Below are 16,349 nucleotides of genomic sequence, written 5' to 3'. Positions count from 1 at the left end.
CTACTTATAACATTTAGAACTATATTCTTGCAGGAGCAAAATATGAAGGCATCTTTCAGTTAAAATTGTATTGTCTGGGAGTACCTGTGTTCACCTCCTTGTTTCTGTGTGGATGTGTGCTCATTTTATTCAGTTTTAATCTGAGAAATCTGAATATCATAATATGATCAGCATTTTTTAAATGCTTATTTTTTAAAGTTTATACAAGATTGCATTCATGAGTTGCGTGTGTTTATGAGTAGAGAAAAGGTGAGTGGGAATAAGGAAAGTTGAGGGGAAAAACAAGTGTACTATGAGATATGAGATTAAAGTTTTATTGTGAGTCTTTCAGGGTCTGTGTGTATTACTGGAGATGAGCCATGACACAGTTACACACTTTTCCAGGAGGAGTGCTGATAAACCCTTGTGTCACACCAAAGCAGATGGGGTCTATGGTAGAGATGAATCAGAGAAGCTCCTTGACAAATATTTATATTGCTGTTAAAAAATATCTGGAGGATTACTGCTCATATCCATCTGCCTTTAAAGCTGGACTTGATTAACTACCGTGGCCTTGAGCTTATCTTTTTAATTCTGTGCTTGGAGAGAGAGCTCAGGTGCTGTCCACCATGCCCCCAGGGACAGCCACCCCTCAGCACATTCCAGGGCTTGCTGGCACACCACCCACCATGCAGGGGCATGTTTTGGAAGGAAGGATCAGGTCAGCTCAGGTCCGCTCACAGTCCCATTAAGCACCCTTAAGAATAACATCTCTTATGAAGATGAAGACTTCATTCACTCCCTTTTTTTTTTTTTTCTTTTTTTTTTCCCCCCAAGATTAATGGCTGTGGTACACTTTGACAGCTTGGGATAAGTTTTTCCAAGATGAATATCTGCCCTGAGCCATATTATTTTAATTATTTTCTCTGGGAAAATGATGACCAGAAAATTTCAGGAAGTTCTGAGAATAAAATTGGAGAAGAAAATGTTTGTCTTCTGATCTTGATAAATGTGATGACTTTTTTTTGAGTATCTGTAACTTCTCTCTGTTTTGATGGAAACTTGAAATCTATCAGGTGGTTGGTGGTGTGGATGAGGGGCTGAATTTCTGAAAAAAAAAGCAGGTTTTGTTGTGCCCCTCCTACACACACCCAACAGAAAAGCTGTGTGTTTGTCTGTGCTTAGTGGAAATTCCATGGAGTCTTTGTGACTGCAGCCACGTGGAGCATCTCCTGGTCAAGGCTGAAGAAGACTTTCACCGCAATCACTTCAGGGCTTCCATGGGAAACACAAGGCTGCATGTGCTTTCTATGACATCCAGCTGACTGAGTAGTGAAGAATATTGATGTTTTGTGTAGGGGAAGCATGGTATTTACCAGTGCCCATGAGGAGGAAGTGACTGCTCAGGAGGCAGTGCTACACTCTACTCCTCCCTCTCCAAGTGGTGGGTGATTTGCAGCCCCATGTGAAGTGTGTTACCTCCAGCACAAGAACTGAAGCATGTGCCCATGCATCATTGGCTGCTACAGCATTTGAGGTCTCTGGTTCACTCCTTACAGATTCCTGACTCCCAAATCATAGTACTCAGAATACCCAAAGCTGGCAGCATGAAGTTGGAAATCACACTCTTACCATTAAACCCAAACAGCAGAGGTCACTGATGGTGGGGGTCCTTTTTTGTGTGTGTGCCTCATTTAGGTCTGTTTCTAACCTGTGTAAGTGCTCAGGGGCTTTATCTACAGCTGGATATTGCAGGGCAAGGTAACTCTGATACACATCCCAGGAGAGATTTTAGATGAACTAGGCACTTTGTCTCATGAAATTGAAATATATGCCGATGTTTTTTTTCTTATGTAAAGAGTGATCACATAGCATTGGGGCTGGCCATCACATTTATCTTTATTAAAAATGAGACAAAGAGCCAAGGTTTGTGATGCCACAGCAGCACCAAATGGTGGCAGAGAAAAAAAAATAAATCACCCCCTACTGGTTTTAACCTCTTTGTTCTTCTTAAGCTGTGCTAGTTTGAGGAGGGTTTGGGTAAGGAACAAGGGTTTGGGTAAGGAGCAAGGGTTTGGGTAAGGAACCTGCAGTATCCAAGGTTGTGCTAATAGGTGAGAACGCATAATCAAACCTTCTGTTTTTTGGAAAGGAGGCATAAACAACACACTTCTACAAAGTCAGGTAAAGTTGTCAGTGTTGTCAAGTGCCTGTAACAGACTATGTTAAATGTTTATTGCAGGCGCAAGTGCTATGTCTCTCGTTTTGAGTTAGCCAAGAGGAGGAAAAAAAGTTGAAACGTGGTCTTGTCCAAAACAAAAGGAACAGTGAATCTTTTTTAGATTTCTGTCATCCCCAGTTAGGCATGATCAAAGCACTGCTGAGGTAGTTTATGTCTCTGCCTCTTACTAAAACTTAATACAAACCATTCATTTCAATTCTTGTGTGAGAAGCCCCTGTTACTCCAGTGAGGGCAGCACATTGACAGCAGGGCAGACAGACCAGGAAGCTGATTAATTTTTCCTCAGATCTGACTTGCTGTCATTATAGAGTTGATATTAAATTCTGGTAGCTGATTAAACCTTGTGGCAGCAGTCTCTGAGGTCCGAGGCCCTCTCAGTCATATCAGATGCAATGATGGTCTTGGTCAAGGAACTGAGCTGTAATGAGGGAGACTGAAGCAAAGAAAATTGTTCGTCCTTGCCTAGGTGTGAGCAGGTCCTCAGTGGAGGGGGATAGGTGGTCCCCAGAGTCCCCAGAGAGGAGCTGGAGAAAGCAACAGCCCCATGCACTTCCTTGCAGCCTCCTACTTCAAGGTGAGAATTGCCGTATCAAATGATAGGCATACCAAAGTGAGACGACTCAGCTGCTCCTGCCAGCAGATAAACATCTTAATTGATTCTGAATTCACTGAATATAAATGGAGCCTGTGTGACAGGTTTAGTGACGTGCCTTATTTTCAGGCAGCAAAGATATGACCCTCGTCAGCATGTTCACATCCCAATCCTGAATTTGCTTTGGTCACACTCCCCAGAGAAAAACTAGTCTTATCCTCTACCATCGATATAGTTGGACATCTTCTTTGTCCTTATGCTGTGAGAATGAAAAAAGAAGAGGAGGTTACTCTGACCAGATGGAATCCAACACAAACAGTGTCAGGTTAAATTTACAAACTGTTGGGAGCAGCCCTGCAGAGAAGGACTTTGGGGTACTGGTGGATGAAAACTGACCATGACCTGGCAGGATGAACTCACAACTCAGAAAGTTAGTCATATCCTGGGCTGCCTCAAAAGAAGTGTGGCCAGCACGTCGAGGGAGGTGGTTCTCCCTCTCTGCTCTGCTCTGGTAAGACTCCACCTAGAGTACTGCATCCAGATTTGAGGCCCTGAGCCCAAAAAAGAAAAACAAAAACATGAGTCTGTTACAGCAAGTCCAGAGAAAGGCCCTGAAAATGATCAGAGAGTGGAACACCTCTCCTGTGAAAACAGGCTGAGAGAGCTGGGGTTTTGCAGCCTGGAGAACAGAAGGTTCAGGGGAGACCTTACTGTAACCTTTCAAAACATAAAGGGGGGTTATAAAAAGATGGAGAGAAACTTTTCACCTAGGCCTTCCTTTATTTATGTTAAATGGACAGTTTGGAGAAAAAAAAAACCCTCATGAAAAAGACTTCAAACAAAACCTCCCCTCATGCTAATGAACATGTTTATTGCACATTTGCTGCTACTACTGCTGTTTTAAGTAATTGTCTAGATTGCACAAAACTTTGCAATGTTGCCACCAAAACTGTTAGATTGTTTATTCTAACCCTCCTTTCTTTATCTTATATTCTAATTGCACTGTTTTGTTAAGATGAACATTCCATTTTTCTAAATGTAGGTTCCATATGAAGGATACATTAAAACTACCTAAGACAGAAAGATTAGACAATATTTTGTTAGCAACTGCTCCTTCTGTACACATCGACCTTTTCCATCAACTGAATGAGCATTGACAAATGTACTCCTTTCAATGCTTAGGATTCAAAGTGGAATAAATTGATATAATTGCTGATCTGTTTTTCTACTTTTTTGGTATGTGTGTACTTTCGAAGCAGAGTAGAGGAGAAGTGGTTGGTATCGATAATGAATGATGATAAGTAATGATTCTCATACCTGTCAAACACATAAATATGCTGTCACACTGGATGAAACTGAAGAAAAGATGTTAACCGCTTTGTTATATAAAAATTTTTGGTAAAAGACAGAGTTAGAAATTAATGCAGCTGAGAACGCCTTTCTCTGCATTTCCTTTTCCATTCATTATTTTACTTATTTGAAAGATACTTTAAATACCATGTACAGCCCCTGAGATCTGGTTACATCCTTCTCAGAGTGCAGCATTGACACAGCATTTGGAGAATTAAATTCATACCTGAATTTAGTGGAGAAATAATTCCATTACTTTTTTGTTGTCATTTTAATTAGTTTTGCTCCTTATCCCTGGAGTTATCCAGAAGAAATCAGATTCATGAACATACGCTTCATACTGCTGCTGGAATCAAGCTGGCAGATACCTCTGTGTTAAGTTATTAATGTTTCCCAGTAAGTAGCCAAAGTGCCATATCTCTTTCCCATGTGCAGGCATTGGTTACCCCAAATATATGTATATACATACACGTATATATACATATACACATTTTGTCAGTTATCTCCTGATCTCTAATCTTCACACTAAAGGTTTAGGAAAGGCAATTTTGGTATCATCTGGTTCCCATAGATCTCTCTGATCTGTCTTATTAAGACACTCAGTCTGAAACTGAGAGTGGGAATGGCCTGGGAAAATGCTCACCATGAGCTCTTGAAAGTCAGGTGCTTGCTGATCATGTTAGGTTATTCTACCGATTCTGCCAGTGTTTTACTGCATGGCCTTGAAGAGATCAGTGAAACACTGCAGCCATAACATCTCTAAGACCTCTTTGCTGGAGTGATATTTGGGATGTTGCCAAATGCTATGAGGTAAGACTTGTAAGAAGAAAGGCGGAGATAACAGAATATCTCAGCATAATTCAGTTCAGAAGTTGAGCAAAAAAAAGAGAGTAGGTAACTAATCTTCATTTTTTCTGCTGTTTGCAGAACCATTGTTTCTAACCTAGTATATTTTGGCCATGGACTAGAGCCTATATGTTTATGATGCTCTCTTTCGGTTTTATCATCTGTGAACTCTTTGTCTGACAATAATGTATTTGTTGATTATTGGATACATATCAATATTTATCCTTTGTCCCCATTTTTCTATTTCCTTTTTTTAATGACATTGTGATTATGACCTGTAGATCATAGATTTAGATAATGATTTGGTATTTATTTATTAGGTAGCTAACTGCCTGTTGTCACAAAACTGCCCTGAAAACACCTCTTCAGTGAGGTTTGAGAATGGGGGATCCCAAATTTTACTTCTTTTCCTCATGCTATATTATTCCATCTTCAGCGATGAACTTTCTGAATAAGGATAGTCTTGTGTTTCCCGAGAGTTGTCTGGGTATTACTAGTAGTGTGTAATAGCACCTTTAAGAACAACTATGAGACATGAACAGTAAGTCTCATTTTCTTGTCTTCCCTTATCCAGTTTCCTTTTCATAGTAGTTTTCATTAGTTTTTGCATCAGTGATGCATATAAAACACAGTTAAAGAACTTAATAGTGCTCTGAGTTTTTGTTCCTACTTGATTGTTCTCTGCAGAAATTCTTTCTTTTTGGGAAATTATTTATCTTAGTGCTCCATAAATTTTGTTGATTGTCACAACAAATTTTTTTAATCCCAATTGTTAACTTTTATTTCTGGAAATTTGGTATTATGCAAAGATTTTGCTGAAGCAAACGGTGCGGGAAAGAGTGCAATCAGGTTTGGATCTAGGGGTCCCTAGTCAGTTTAAGTCTCTTTCTCTAACATAATTGCAGTATCCAGATGTGGAAAATGTCATCAAAAATGTTGCAGAAGAGCCTGATTGTTATAAGAAAAAAGCTCTGAGTAATTTAAATGCAGTTGCAGAATATAAATACATGTAAGACAACGGTATGCGTAAGATTTTCACATATTGGTAGTGGAGTTAAGAAGAACAAAATAGCATTGCTTATGGTTTCTCTCTAGCAGAAATGAATGAATATTGCATAAAAAAATTGTATCCTGAAGAGGAGAAAGTTCTTTCTCTTACATAGTGTATAATTCTTACACAAGATTAGTAATTTTTGGTATCAGTTCTATCCACTGTTTCCCTTGTCTTTAATTTCTTTGCCGGTATTTTATGTATTTTTTAAAGAAAATGTTGGAAGTTTTTTTTAAGAAATGAAGAGATTAATATAGGTTTTTAAAAACCACTTTCTAGTGATAAGCCATTCACAAAAATGGAAAAAAAAAAGTGGTGAAATACAAGTTATTGATGATTAATGCTGGAGGATGTGTTCCTTTACAGGTTTATGAAAAGGTCTTTTGAAAACACAACTTTATAAATAGTAATTGAATCTTTATTTTCAACTTCAGATGTCACTTTGGAAGACAAGCTTTAGCATTTTTGATTTCTTTCTTTCTCCAACTACTTTTGCACTGATTTTTCCATAAATACAGGCCCATTTTTCAGCCTTTTTCCTTCAAAAGAGTCAAAGTAAAAAGTCGATTACATTCATACTGTTGCCACTGCTGGAATGCAATTTTTTTCAATATTTTAAGCATGTGCTGCTATTTCTGAATGGACAGAGACTACTGATAATGTCTAAGATAATGCAGAGAAATCTTCAATCTCTCATTGTGTTGAATAATACTAGCTTTATTCTGCCTTTAAAGATTAATAGTTTTGCTGGGATACGTTAAACTCCTTTGATGTTTAAATATAAGAAGCTATAGCTCTTTCAGACAACATTAAACAGAAGTGACATTTCTTTTTAAATCTTGATGGTTGGCAAAATTCTCTCACTAGAATGTACACCAACTAAAGGGACCTTGTGCACCTTCATCTGATTTTCATACTAAAACACTGTGTCCAGAGAATATGAGGTGTATATTGCTTGCATTTTAAATATGCTTTGGTCAAAGTTTTGGTTTTGCATTTCATTTTTTTTCTTGGTTTTTGATTCTATCAAAAGCCCAAGGGAGTTTTTCCGTTGACTTTAACAGCATTTGAACAGGGCACATAGGGGTCTGAAACTCACAGTTACTTTGCCAAGGAATTGTTTTCCTTGGTCTGTTTGACCAAGCATTGATTTTGCTCTCCCACGTGTTCTGAATGTACTTTAGAATAATGTCTGCTTTTATTAGCAGCTTTTAAGGCAGGGAGCAGTGTGATGTCTTTCGTAAGCATCTTTGCAGCACAGCAGCATCACAGCTGCTAGAAGAGCTTTGTAATATATGTGTGTTAATTTCTGTTATAAAGTACTTGTAATAAAGTAGGTGTGATTTTACTTATGGACTTCTTTAAAAAATGGAGTCCAGCCCTAACATCTCATTGGCATGCAGTAAGGAAGCCTGTTGTTTAAGTCAGAAGTGTTGCAGCCCTTCTCCATTTTCCTCAAGGTGTTCACTTCCAGCAGACAAGCTCTGGTCCCAGTGATCTGGAGAATGTATTCAATCTACCCTTCCTGCACTCCCTACTCTGGCATAAAAAATCCACTTTCAAAACTCACCAATGTGAATTGACCACAGCAAAGAGAGGATCAATGAAAATACTTTGTGCCCAAAGGCATTTTGATTTTTTTTTAATGCAGTTAATCTAATTAAAAATTTTCCTTTTTCTCAGACCTACTGGCAAACTGTAATGGATGTGAATATGCAGTGACTTGCTTTTTATATATTCTGTCACTTATCATTGTTGCAGTGATCAGCTTTTTGTGCTGATCCAGTCCTTTTCCAGTTTTTTTCCTATCCTGCCAGTTGTCATTATGGCAGCTTTTGCAGAAGGGTTTTGCATAAACATATGGTGCCCAGCTCAGGAAACACCTTTAATCCTGAGGACTACAAATTGCTGCCATAGTACCTTTTAAGAGCAACAGCCGTGTTTTAAAGAGACATCACTGAAGGTGTCCCCAGGCACTTTTGCCAGCCCAGGAGGAAGACTTCCAAGAAGCTGTGGGCACATCTGTCCTAGATCTTACACTGCACAGCAGAAACCAGCACCAGGTTTAGGGGTTTTTTTAGAATTGTATATCTACGGTTAAGTTAGGTGCAAAAACCTTGTGTAGACCTTATTATGTTCAAAGAGGGGAGTGAATTGAGAAATGTGTTGCTTATTGTGACCAATGATATACAAACAGTCTGATGGTTTTCTTTGTGTGATTGTGGAAGGAGGGAGGAAGGGAGGGGTGGCTCACGGAGCAGATATGATTGATCAGCATGTTAACTAGTGTAGCAAAATCTCATCTGTTTATATGGTTTACATATTTCCCAACTATGAAAAAGGGATGGGAAGAAAAGAATCACAGAAACAAAATCCAGCATGAAAAATTGAACCCCAGTCCTGTTACTGATGAAACTAGCATAGGTTCAAGAAGACTAAGATCATGTCCTAAGAGACAGTCTACATGAACATCCACTAATACTATCCTCCTCTAATTCTGCTTGGCGAGAACAGTGGGGGCTTTTCTGTTCAGATTTCTATTTTTTGTTTGGAATGTGCTTAAGCACCTGGCTGTCTTCTGCAATAATCAAGCAGGATCTAGAATAAAGGATATTATAATAAGAGAGTCTTTCATAATAACTAATTGCAACTTAATTGTGGTTTGGGTTTTTGAGTTTCTGTCTGCTTGGTTTCTTTTATTTATGCTGGTAATGAAGTGAAGGGTATAGTAAAACATATTGAGATCCAGACCTATTCTGATAATTGTGTTACTTCTTGTTAAAATATGAAGACACTTAAAAATTATTTGTGCCATGAGCAGATTTTATGCAGAAACAGCGCCCCATCTGCCTCGCTTCTTTCCATAGTTTCTACCAAAGAAGTAGCTGAAATAGCTTTAATTCAGAATGAAGCAATGTTTATAGTTTCTTTAATCACTGTTTACTTTCAGTAAGAGAGCTTTTTCAAGTAATGGGAGTAAAATATATTCTTCTATCAATCAGTCTAAACATTAAGAATGCTAAGTAGAAAACTATTATAATTTAATCATAGATGTACTCATTTAGAAGAAAAAAATCACCAGAGGCATGCATGCAGAAGTGTCTTAGCTGTGTATGCAGAATCTCAAAAAAAGGACTGTGAATATATAATTCTGCATGCACAGAGAATCAAACTATCAACATTTTGACTTCTGTTACAGTATGCAGTAATCCATAGCATGTCTGATGAAAAGCAGTTTTAATCTGCCAGAAAATGACTATTATCTCTTACAAATACAGAATCAGGAGTAATTTGAGTCCAATCAGTCTGTATTTTGGATGTCCTGGATGTGGGATGGGGCAGAAGGTGAGAGTAAAGCCCTGAAGAAGGTGTGGTGCTCACAGGGACCTAAGAAGAGAGGTGGAAGATTTATGGTGAAGTTAAGGAGTACAGTTCTGCCAGACTTGTAGTACAAATGTGATGCCCGAGTGGTATTTTTGGATCTACCCACAATTTGGGGTACAAAGAATATGAATAATGACAAATGTATTGATTCTCCTTATAAAGCAATCCAGTGTCCAGTCCCTCTGAATTGTAGGTTTTATCTGAATCCCAAGGTAATTTAGATTATTTTGGTGATATTTATTCAATACATGGTCTTCTAGGACTACAGTCTGCTTACCATTACATTTGTTAACACATGCCATAATAGAGTCTTGATCTTAGTCTGCTGGAAGTAACTCTATATTAACAATATTGCTGCTCTTATGATGATACTAATAATTTATAGCTCTAATATGTCTCTTATCTTTTCCAGCAGCCAAGAAAACTCCCTTCTCTTATCTGCCACTGTTGAATTTGGAGAGTAATACTACCTTTCATGTCCTTTCACTAACCCTCGATATTTATGGTAACATCAAGTGCTTTGACAGTCTTTGCCTCCTACTCCTTTAGTTTCTGAGAGAAAAAAGAGTCTTCAGGCTTCCCCATAATCAGCCACATGTTACATTTTGGTAGAAAGTCATTCTCTTCAAGCTTTTTAGTATCTAATAGTTGGTGCAGCTTGTGAATTCTTGCCTTTTTTGGGGGAGAAATATATTAACCCCTACATCCATTCTGTACATTCTCACCTAAGAAAATAAATCCCTGTTTTTTTAAATTTGTCTTTTCATTGTTTATCTCTTTTCAAGCCTGTAGTTTGCTTGACTTTTTTTCCTTTAGTATTTCTTTTAGCAAAGTGCTGTTGCCAATCTGACTTTTTGGAACCAGCTCATCCAATTTTTATTTTTTTTTTGAGCTGACTTCTGTTGCCCTTTAATTTCTTCTCTAATTGCTATAGTATTCAAAGGTTGATAATTCTGCATCGTGACATAACAGCAACGTGTATTTGAAGAATGTGAAGAACTCAGCACATACCTAATTGATTTCTAGTTGGCATTTATTTCAGGACTTGGTTCTTAAAAGCAGTCTTTTTATAGCCATATGGAAATATTTCAGATGATTCAAGAGGGGGAGGAAGAAAACCACCAAAGTCAAATACCGTGTACAGGACTCTGCTATTGACAAGATTTTAGGTGAATTTTGAAATAAGGCTCTGAAACTATATATATGTTTATATCAATAACAGGGATTATATTAGTTTTTAAAAAATCACAAATGGCATAGCCTCTGAGTAATTTTATAAATGGTAACCTATGTATTTTAATTTCAAATTCTTACTTCAAAATGTGTTCTAGCTCTGTGAAGTAGTGGAGATTTTGTTCAAAAAGTGTGACTAGGAAAGGAAAAAAGGTAACAGGAATTATGTTGCCTGGGTGAAGACACTGATCATTGCACTCTGGTAAAGGACTAAAAGCATTTTCCTTTGCTCTCTGGCAATGGCAGGGAGCTGTGAGGTCTTGCTTCGGCTGGCTGAAGAGCTGCTGACTTCTCTGCGCATTCGCTGCTTACCCCCAGCTCCGGGACTGTAAATCAGAGTAGCTCCATTTGAGTCATCTGAACAATACTCATTTGCACTGGTTGATGAGTTGACATTCTCTTGCCAGTACCCAGTGCATGTAAGTGAGACTTTCAAGTCTGGCTTCCTGACCCCAGCAAATTATAACACCACTAAAAGTGTGAAAAGTAGTGAACAAAATTCACAGATTTTGCTGAATTTAACAATTACTTTTATGTACTGAAGATAATTTGGAAATGGCCAAAAATTAATCACATATTAATATTTGTTTAAAAATACATGACAATAAAATGTTTTCCTTTGTATCAAACCACTCAATCCGTGATGATATAATTAGGAATCTTCCCCTCCCCAGCTCAGACTGTGAATAAAAAGCTTCCATTATTTCTTCCACTATGCTTAATAGGTCAGAGAGGCACACCTTGAATTTTTTCTCATATCACTATTAGCTGATTAATTCAGTTTCTGGTGAGTTCATTTTATCATTGTGCAGTCCACTTCCTGCTCCTTCACAGATTCTTAGAGTTTTCTCTTCCCCTTTTCACCTGCTGCTCTGGTCAAATCCTCAGCTGGTGTAAATAGCTGTAATTACTATAAGGATGCTGCTGATTTACACAAGCAGGTGGTCTGGTTCCAGGTTGTCTATGAAAATGGATTTAGTGAGTGAGATTTTTCTGTAAATGTCTGATCTGCATTTATCATCTTACTAGGCCTCAGACAAGTGTTTTTTTAAGGGTGTTTTCATTTTATTTCTTAAGAGAATTTTATGTTTATTCTTTCTTTATTACTTAAAGATTGCACTGAAGAAACAAATTGTCCATTTAGATGGGTTTAGTGGAGCATTTGTTTTGTTCTTGACAGAATAGTTCTCTGTATCCATTAAAAAGTAGGAACAAAAAGAAAGACATTTTATTTAGAGCTTTATGTATGAAATAACCAAGTAAATGTATATGTGGGTAGACTTGAATTGGCAGGTGGGGGATTACCAGTCCCTTAATTAAAGTGAATAAATCAGGAAGACTCACAGCCTTTACCTTGCAGCTGTGTAGCAGACAAACCCTCGGCAGGCTGGAAACTGAGGATCTGCTGGGACTTCAGGCTTTTCTGTTGCTTTTTGGGAAATGCTACCATGTCCTGCCAGTGCATACCAGGACTGACCCTGCTGCACCTGGGCAGAGAGCGAGAGAGGGAGAGAGACAGAGGGAGAAAGAGAGGGAGAATTGCCTTGCCAAATATTTGCTGCATAAATCTTGGTAGTTGTTGCTTATGTAAGTGTGGATTTGAAAAGTTCATACAGACCTGTAATTCAGAAGGGAAGCACGGTTGTGGGCAGCCTGTGCCATTGCACACTCGATCCCATCTGTAGCCTGTGATGCTGTTGGGGAGCAGAGTGAGAGTGGTGCCTCCGAAACACTGCCACATATTTTGTACAATGAAAGAGCAAAGACTGGGTTGGTAAATCTGATGTGTGGGAATCAGGTGGCATGAAATCACAGAATCATAGAAGCACAGGATCGGCCAAGTTGGAAAAGACCTCCGAGACCATCAAGTCCAGCCCTTAATCCAACATCGCCGTGGTTACTAGACCATGGAACTAGGTGCCAAATCCAGTCTCTTCTTAAAAACCTCTAGGGATGGTGAATCCACCACCTCCCTGGGCAGCCCATTCCAATATCTGATTTATCTCTCTGTAAAAGATTTTTTCATAATATTCAATCTAAACCTGCCCTGGCAGAGCTTAAGACCATGCCTTCTTGTCCTACTGCTGGTAGCCTGTGAGAAGAGACCAACCCCCACCTGGCTACAACCTCCTTTCAGGGAGTTGTAGAATGATGAGGTCTCCCCTGAGCCTCCTCTTCTCCAGGCTGAACAACCCCAGATCCCTCAGCCTCTCCTCATAGGATTTGTGTTCGAGTCCCTTCACCAGCCTCATTGCTCTTCTCTGGACCTGCTCCAGCCCCTCAGTATCCTTCCTGAACTGAGGGGCCCAGAAGTGGACACAGTACTCCAGGTGTGGCCTCACCGGCACTGAGTCCAGGGGAAGAATCATTTCCCTGGTCCTGCTGGCCTCACTGTTCCTGATCCAGGCCAGGATGCCATTGGCCTTCTTGGCCACCTGGGCACGCTGCTGGCTCCTGTTCAGCTTCCTGTCAATCCAAACTCCCAGGTTCTTTTCTGCCTGGCTGCTCTCCAGCCACTCTGTGCTCAGCCTGTAGCGCTGCAGGGGGTTGTTGTGGCCAAAGTACAGAACCCAGCACTTGGCCTTGTTGAACCGCATCCCATTGGAATCAGCCCAACTCTCCAGCTTGTCCGGGTCCCTCTGCAGAGCCTTCCTGCCTTCCAGCAGATCAACATGCCCCTCAATTTAATGTCACCTGCAAATGTGCTAATGGTGCACTCAATCCCCTCATCCAGATCATCAATAAAGATATTAAACAGGACTGGGCCCAACACTGATCCCTGGAGGACACCACTAGTGACCGTCCGCCAACTGGATGCAGCCCCGTTCACCACCACTCTCTGGGCCCGGCCCTCCAGCCAGTTCCTAACCCAGCACAGAGGGCCCCTGTCCAAGCTGTGGGCTGCCAGCTTTTCCAGGAGTATGCTGTGGGAGATGGTGTCAAAGCCTTTGCTGAAGTCCAGATAGACACATCCACAGCCTTCCCCTCATCCACCAGGCAGGTCACCTGGTCATAAAAGGAGATTAGGTTGGTCAGGCAGGACCTGCCCTTCCTAAACTCGTGCTGGCTGGATCTGGTCCCTTGTGCATCCTGTAGGTGCTGTGTGATTGCACTTAGGATGATCTGCTCCATAACCTTGCCAGGCACTGAGGTTAGGCTGACAGGCCTGTAGTTTTCTGGCTTCTCCTTCCGGCCCTTTCTGTGGATTGGTGTGACATTAGCCAACTTCCAATCATCTGAGACCTCCCCAATGAGCCAGGAATGCTGGTAAATGATGAAGAGTGGCTTGGCAAGCTCTTCTGCCAGCTCCCTCATCCCCCTAGGATGGATCCCATCTGGTCCCATAGACTTCTGAGGATCCAAGTGGCTCAGCAGGTTGCTAACTGTTCCCTCCTGGATTACAGGGGGAGTTATTCAACTTCCTGTCTCTGTCTACCAGCTCCGGAAGCCAAGTGTCCTCAGGACAACCTATCTTACTGTTGAAAACTGAGGTGAAGAAGGTGTTAAGTACCTCAAACTTTTCCTCATCTTTAGTGACTATGTTCCTCCCCATGTCCAACAAAGAATGGAGGTTTTTCTTGCCCCTCCTTTACTATTGATGTATTTGTAGAAGCACTTGTTATCCCTAACAGAAGCAGCTAGATTGAGTTCAAAGTGTGCCTTTGTCTCTCTGATTTTCTTTCTACATGACCTAACTATATTCCTAAACTCTTCATGAGTAGCCAGCCCTTTTTGCCATAATTAGTAACCTTTCTTTTTTTCCCTAATTTCCTTTAAAATCTCCCTGTTCAGCCAGGCTGGCCGTCTTCCCCACTGTCTCGCCTTTCGGTGCACACCGTCTCAGTCTGATTCCACCAGTGCTCCTGAAGCTTCTCTGAGCTGGTATCTGATCCCCTCCCCTACAGCCCTAGCTGAGTCTAAAATCTCATTGGTCCTTGCAGCTGCCCAGCTACAGCTGTGAGAACTGTGAGCAGGGAGAAAAAATGGCTGATCATGGAGCTCATAAGGCTTATGATGTGGGAACTTTGTTTTAATAACAAATCAGAAGTCAAGGTCTGAGAAAAATGGAGCTTTTATGAGATGGGGAGCACCCTGAGAATGCAAAAAATTAACCACTTTAAATCAAGAAAATCAATACAGTGTGATAGGACAGTAGTGCCACTTACAGTACTTACACCGCTCACAACTGATTTCATAACACACAGTGCAGCTGTCATTTACCAAAGTTGTCAGTTATTTAACTGTAGTTTGTACCACATGATATTTAAGGGCATAGTTGTGGTATTTTCTTATTTACAGTCTAAACTATAGAAAGACCCAGAGTATTTTACCCTAGGGAACAGAGAAATGGTTGTTGTCATTCTATCTTACAGAGCAATCTAGAGTGTCTGCTGTAAAGTAGGACTTCTGAATTCTCTAAATCAAGAAAGGTTTAAAATTTCATCCTTTGGTGGACTATTCTTCCATGACTTCCATGGAAAAGACTGAGAAATAACTGAAACATGTTGGAAGTGCAAGCAACAACAACAATTTTTTTTTAATTCTTCCCAATAATTATAAATCAGAAAAATATAATTTTGATATCAAATTTGTCGTTAATCCAGTTTTCATATCTATTCTGCCAAGCTGAGTTATTTGCTTTTCTTTCTTGTGTCAAAAACATGAACTGTAACATTTTCCCCTCTTTGGATAGGAGTTCAACCTGGCAAGAGTGAAGCATCTCATAACTTATTTTCTGAGTTTTAGATGAGATAAAGGAACATTTATTATTCCTCTTTTTTTCTTTTTTTTTTCCTAGACACTGACAAAAGCATAGTTTTAGTTGAGACTATGGTGAACTTATTTTTCTTTTCTCAGTGCCATACCTGGTAATATCTGGCTCAAGGTTGCTGAATATAGTAAAAAAAACCCTGACAATTTATATACCATTGTTGTTACAAGTATAGTTGTACTGATGCTAAAGTTTTGTCTTACTGGATCCTAGATGCTGTAAAAATATGCAAAGCTAACTGAGTAAAAGTCACTTGTCTGGGTAGTGTAAAGACTGCCAAAGTAGTCTTCTGCATTTTAAGCATTACTGTGGAAAATAGTTTTCCCAGGAAATGGTGCAGTATGTCCCTGTCTCCCTTTGATAGCACTGATACAGGGTGTTCACCAAATGAATTGATATGAGAGTACTGTGTTTACTGGACTTTCTCACCCTTTTTATGTCAGTCACATAAGCCTCTTATTGGGCTCGTCTTTGGCCAGACGGCTGCTCAGAGCTGTGTTAAATACTCAGCACACAGCTGTGCCCTTCAACTGGACAGGACCTCAGCGTGTGACGTTCGCCTGGGTATGCAACATCAGTACCAGCACTGGGGTGAGACAGGAGTGAAATAGTTCACTTTGACTTCCCCAGCCAAAACAGATGGAGGGTGGAACTTCTCACCCACAGACTGCAAGCCTTGGTGACCAAGCATTGATCTTCATCACCTGGGTTCTGCACACTCCCAGGGACCTACTCTGGTCATGCCTGAGCCAAGCATCAAAGTCCCACCTGGTGTCAGCCACATGCACATCACCACTGTGCGCTTCTCCCCTTATTTGATATGCAATCTAGGTCAGGAAGAGTAAAGCACAGCCTGAGGTTGCTCCCTTGAATCCTCTGCCATAACATCTACAGGCATTTC

General features: G+C 40.1%; 1 protein-coding gene across 5 annotated transcripts in view; it reads left to right on the top strand.

Annotated features, from left to right (window-relative positions):
• PDGFD (platelet derived growth factor D) overlaps positions 1 to 16,349 on the top strand; it is a 145,662-nt gene that overhangs the window by 56,101 nt on the left and 73,212 nt on the right. The window contains exons 1-2 of one of the 5 annotated variants that reach the window (XM_018070990.2): positions 2,711 to 2,795; positions 4,443 to 4,559. The exons of the other annotated variants lie outside the window; for them this stretch is intronic. Coding sequence (XP_017926479.1) covers positions 4,550 to 4,559 — 10 coding nt within the window. The 5' untranslated portion in view covers positions 2,711 to 2,795; positions 4,443 to 4,549. Of the gene's footprint in view, positions 1 to 2,710; positions 2,796 to 4,442; positions 4,560 to 16,349 lie in introns of those variants that run through there. 5 annotated transcript variants of the gene reach the window in all.

The sequence above is a fragment of the Manacus vitellinus genome, unplaced genomic scaffold (assembly GCF_001715985.3).
Source record: "Manacus vitellinus isolate BGI_N305 unplaced genomic scaffold, ASM171598v3 scaffold_2_pilon, whole genome shotgun sequence".
NCBI classification, from domain to species: domain Eukaryota; kingdom Metazoa; phylum Chordata; class Aves; order Passeriformes; family Pipridae; genus Manacus; species Manacus vitellinus.
The sequence above is the reverse complement of the archived record's forward strand: the minus strand, read 5'-3'. Positions and strand labels throughout refer to the sequence as shown.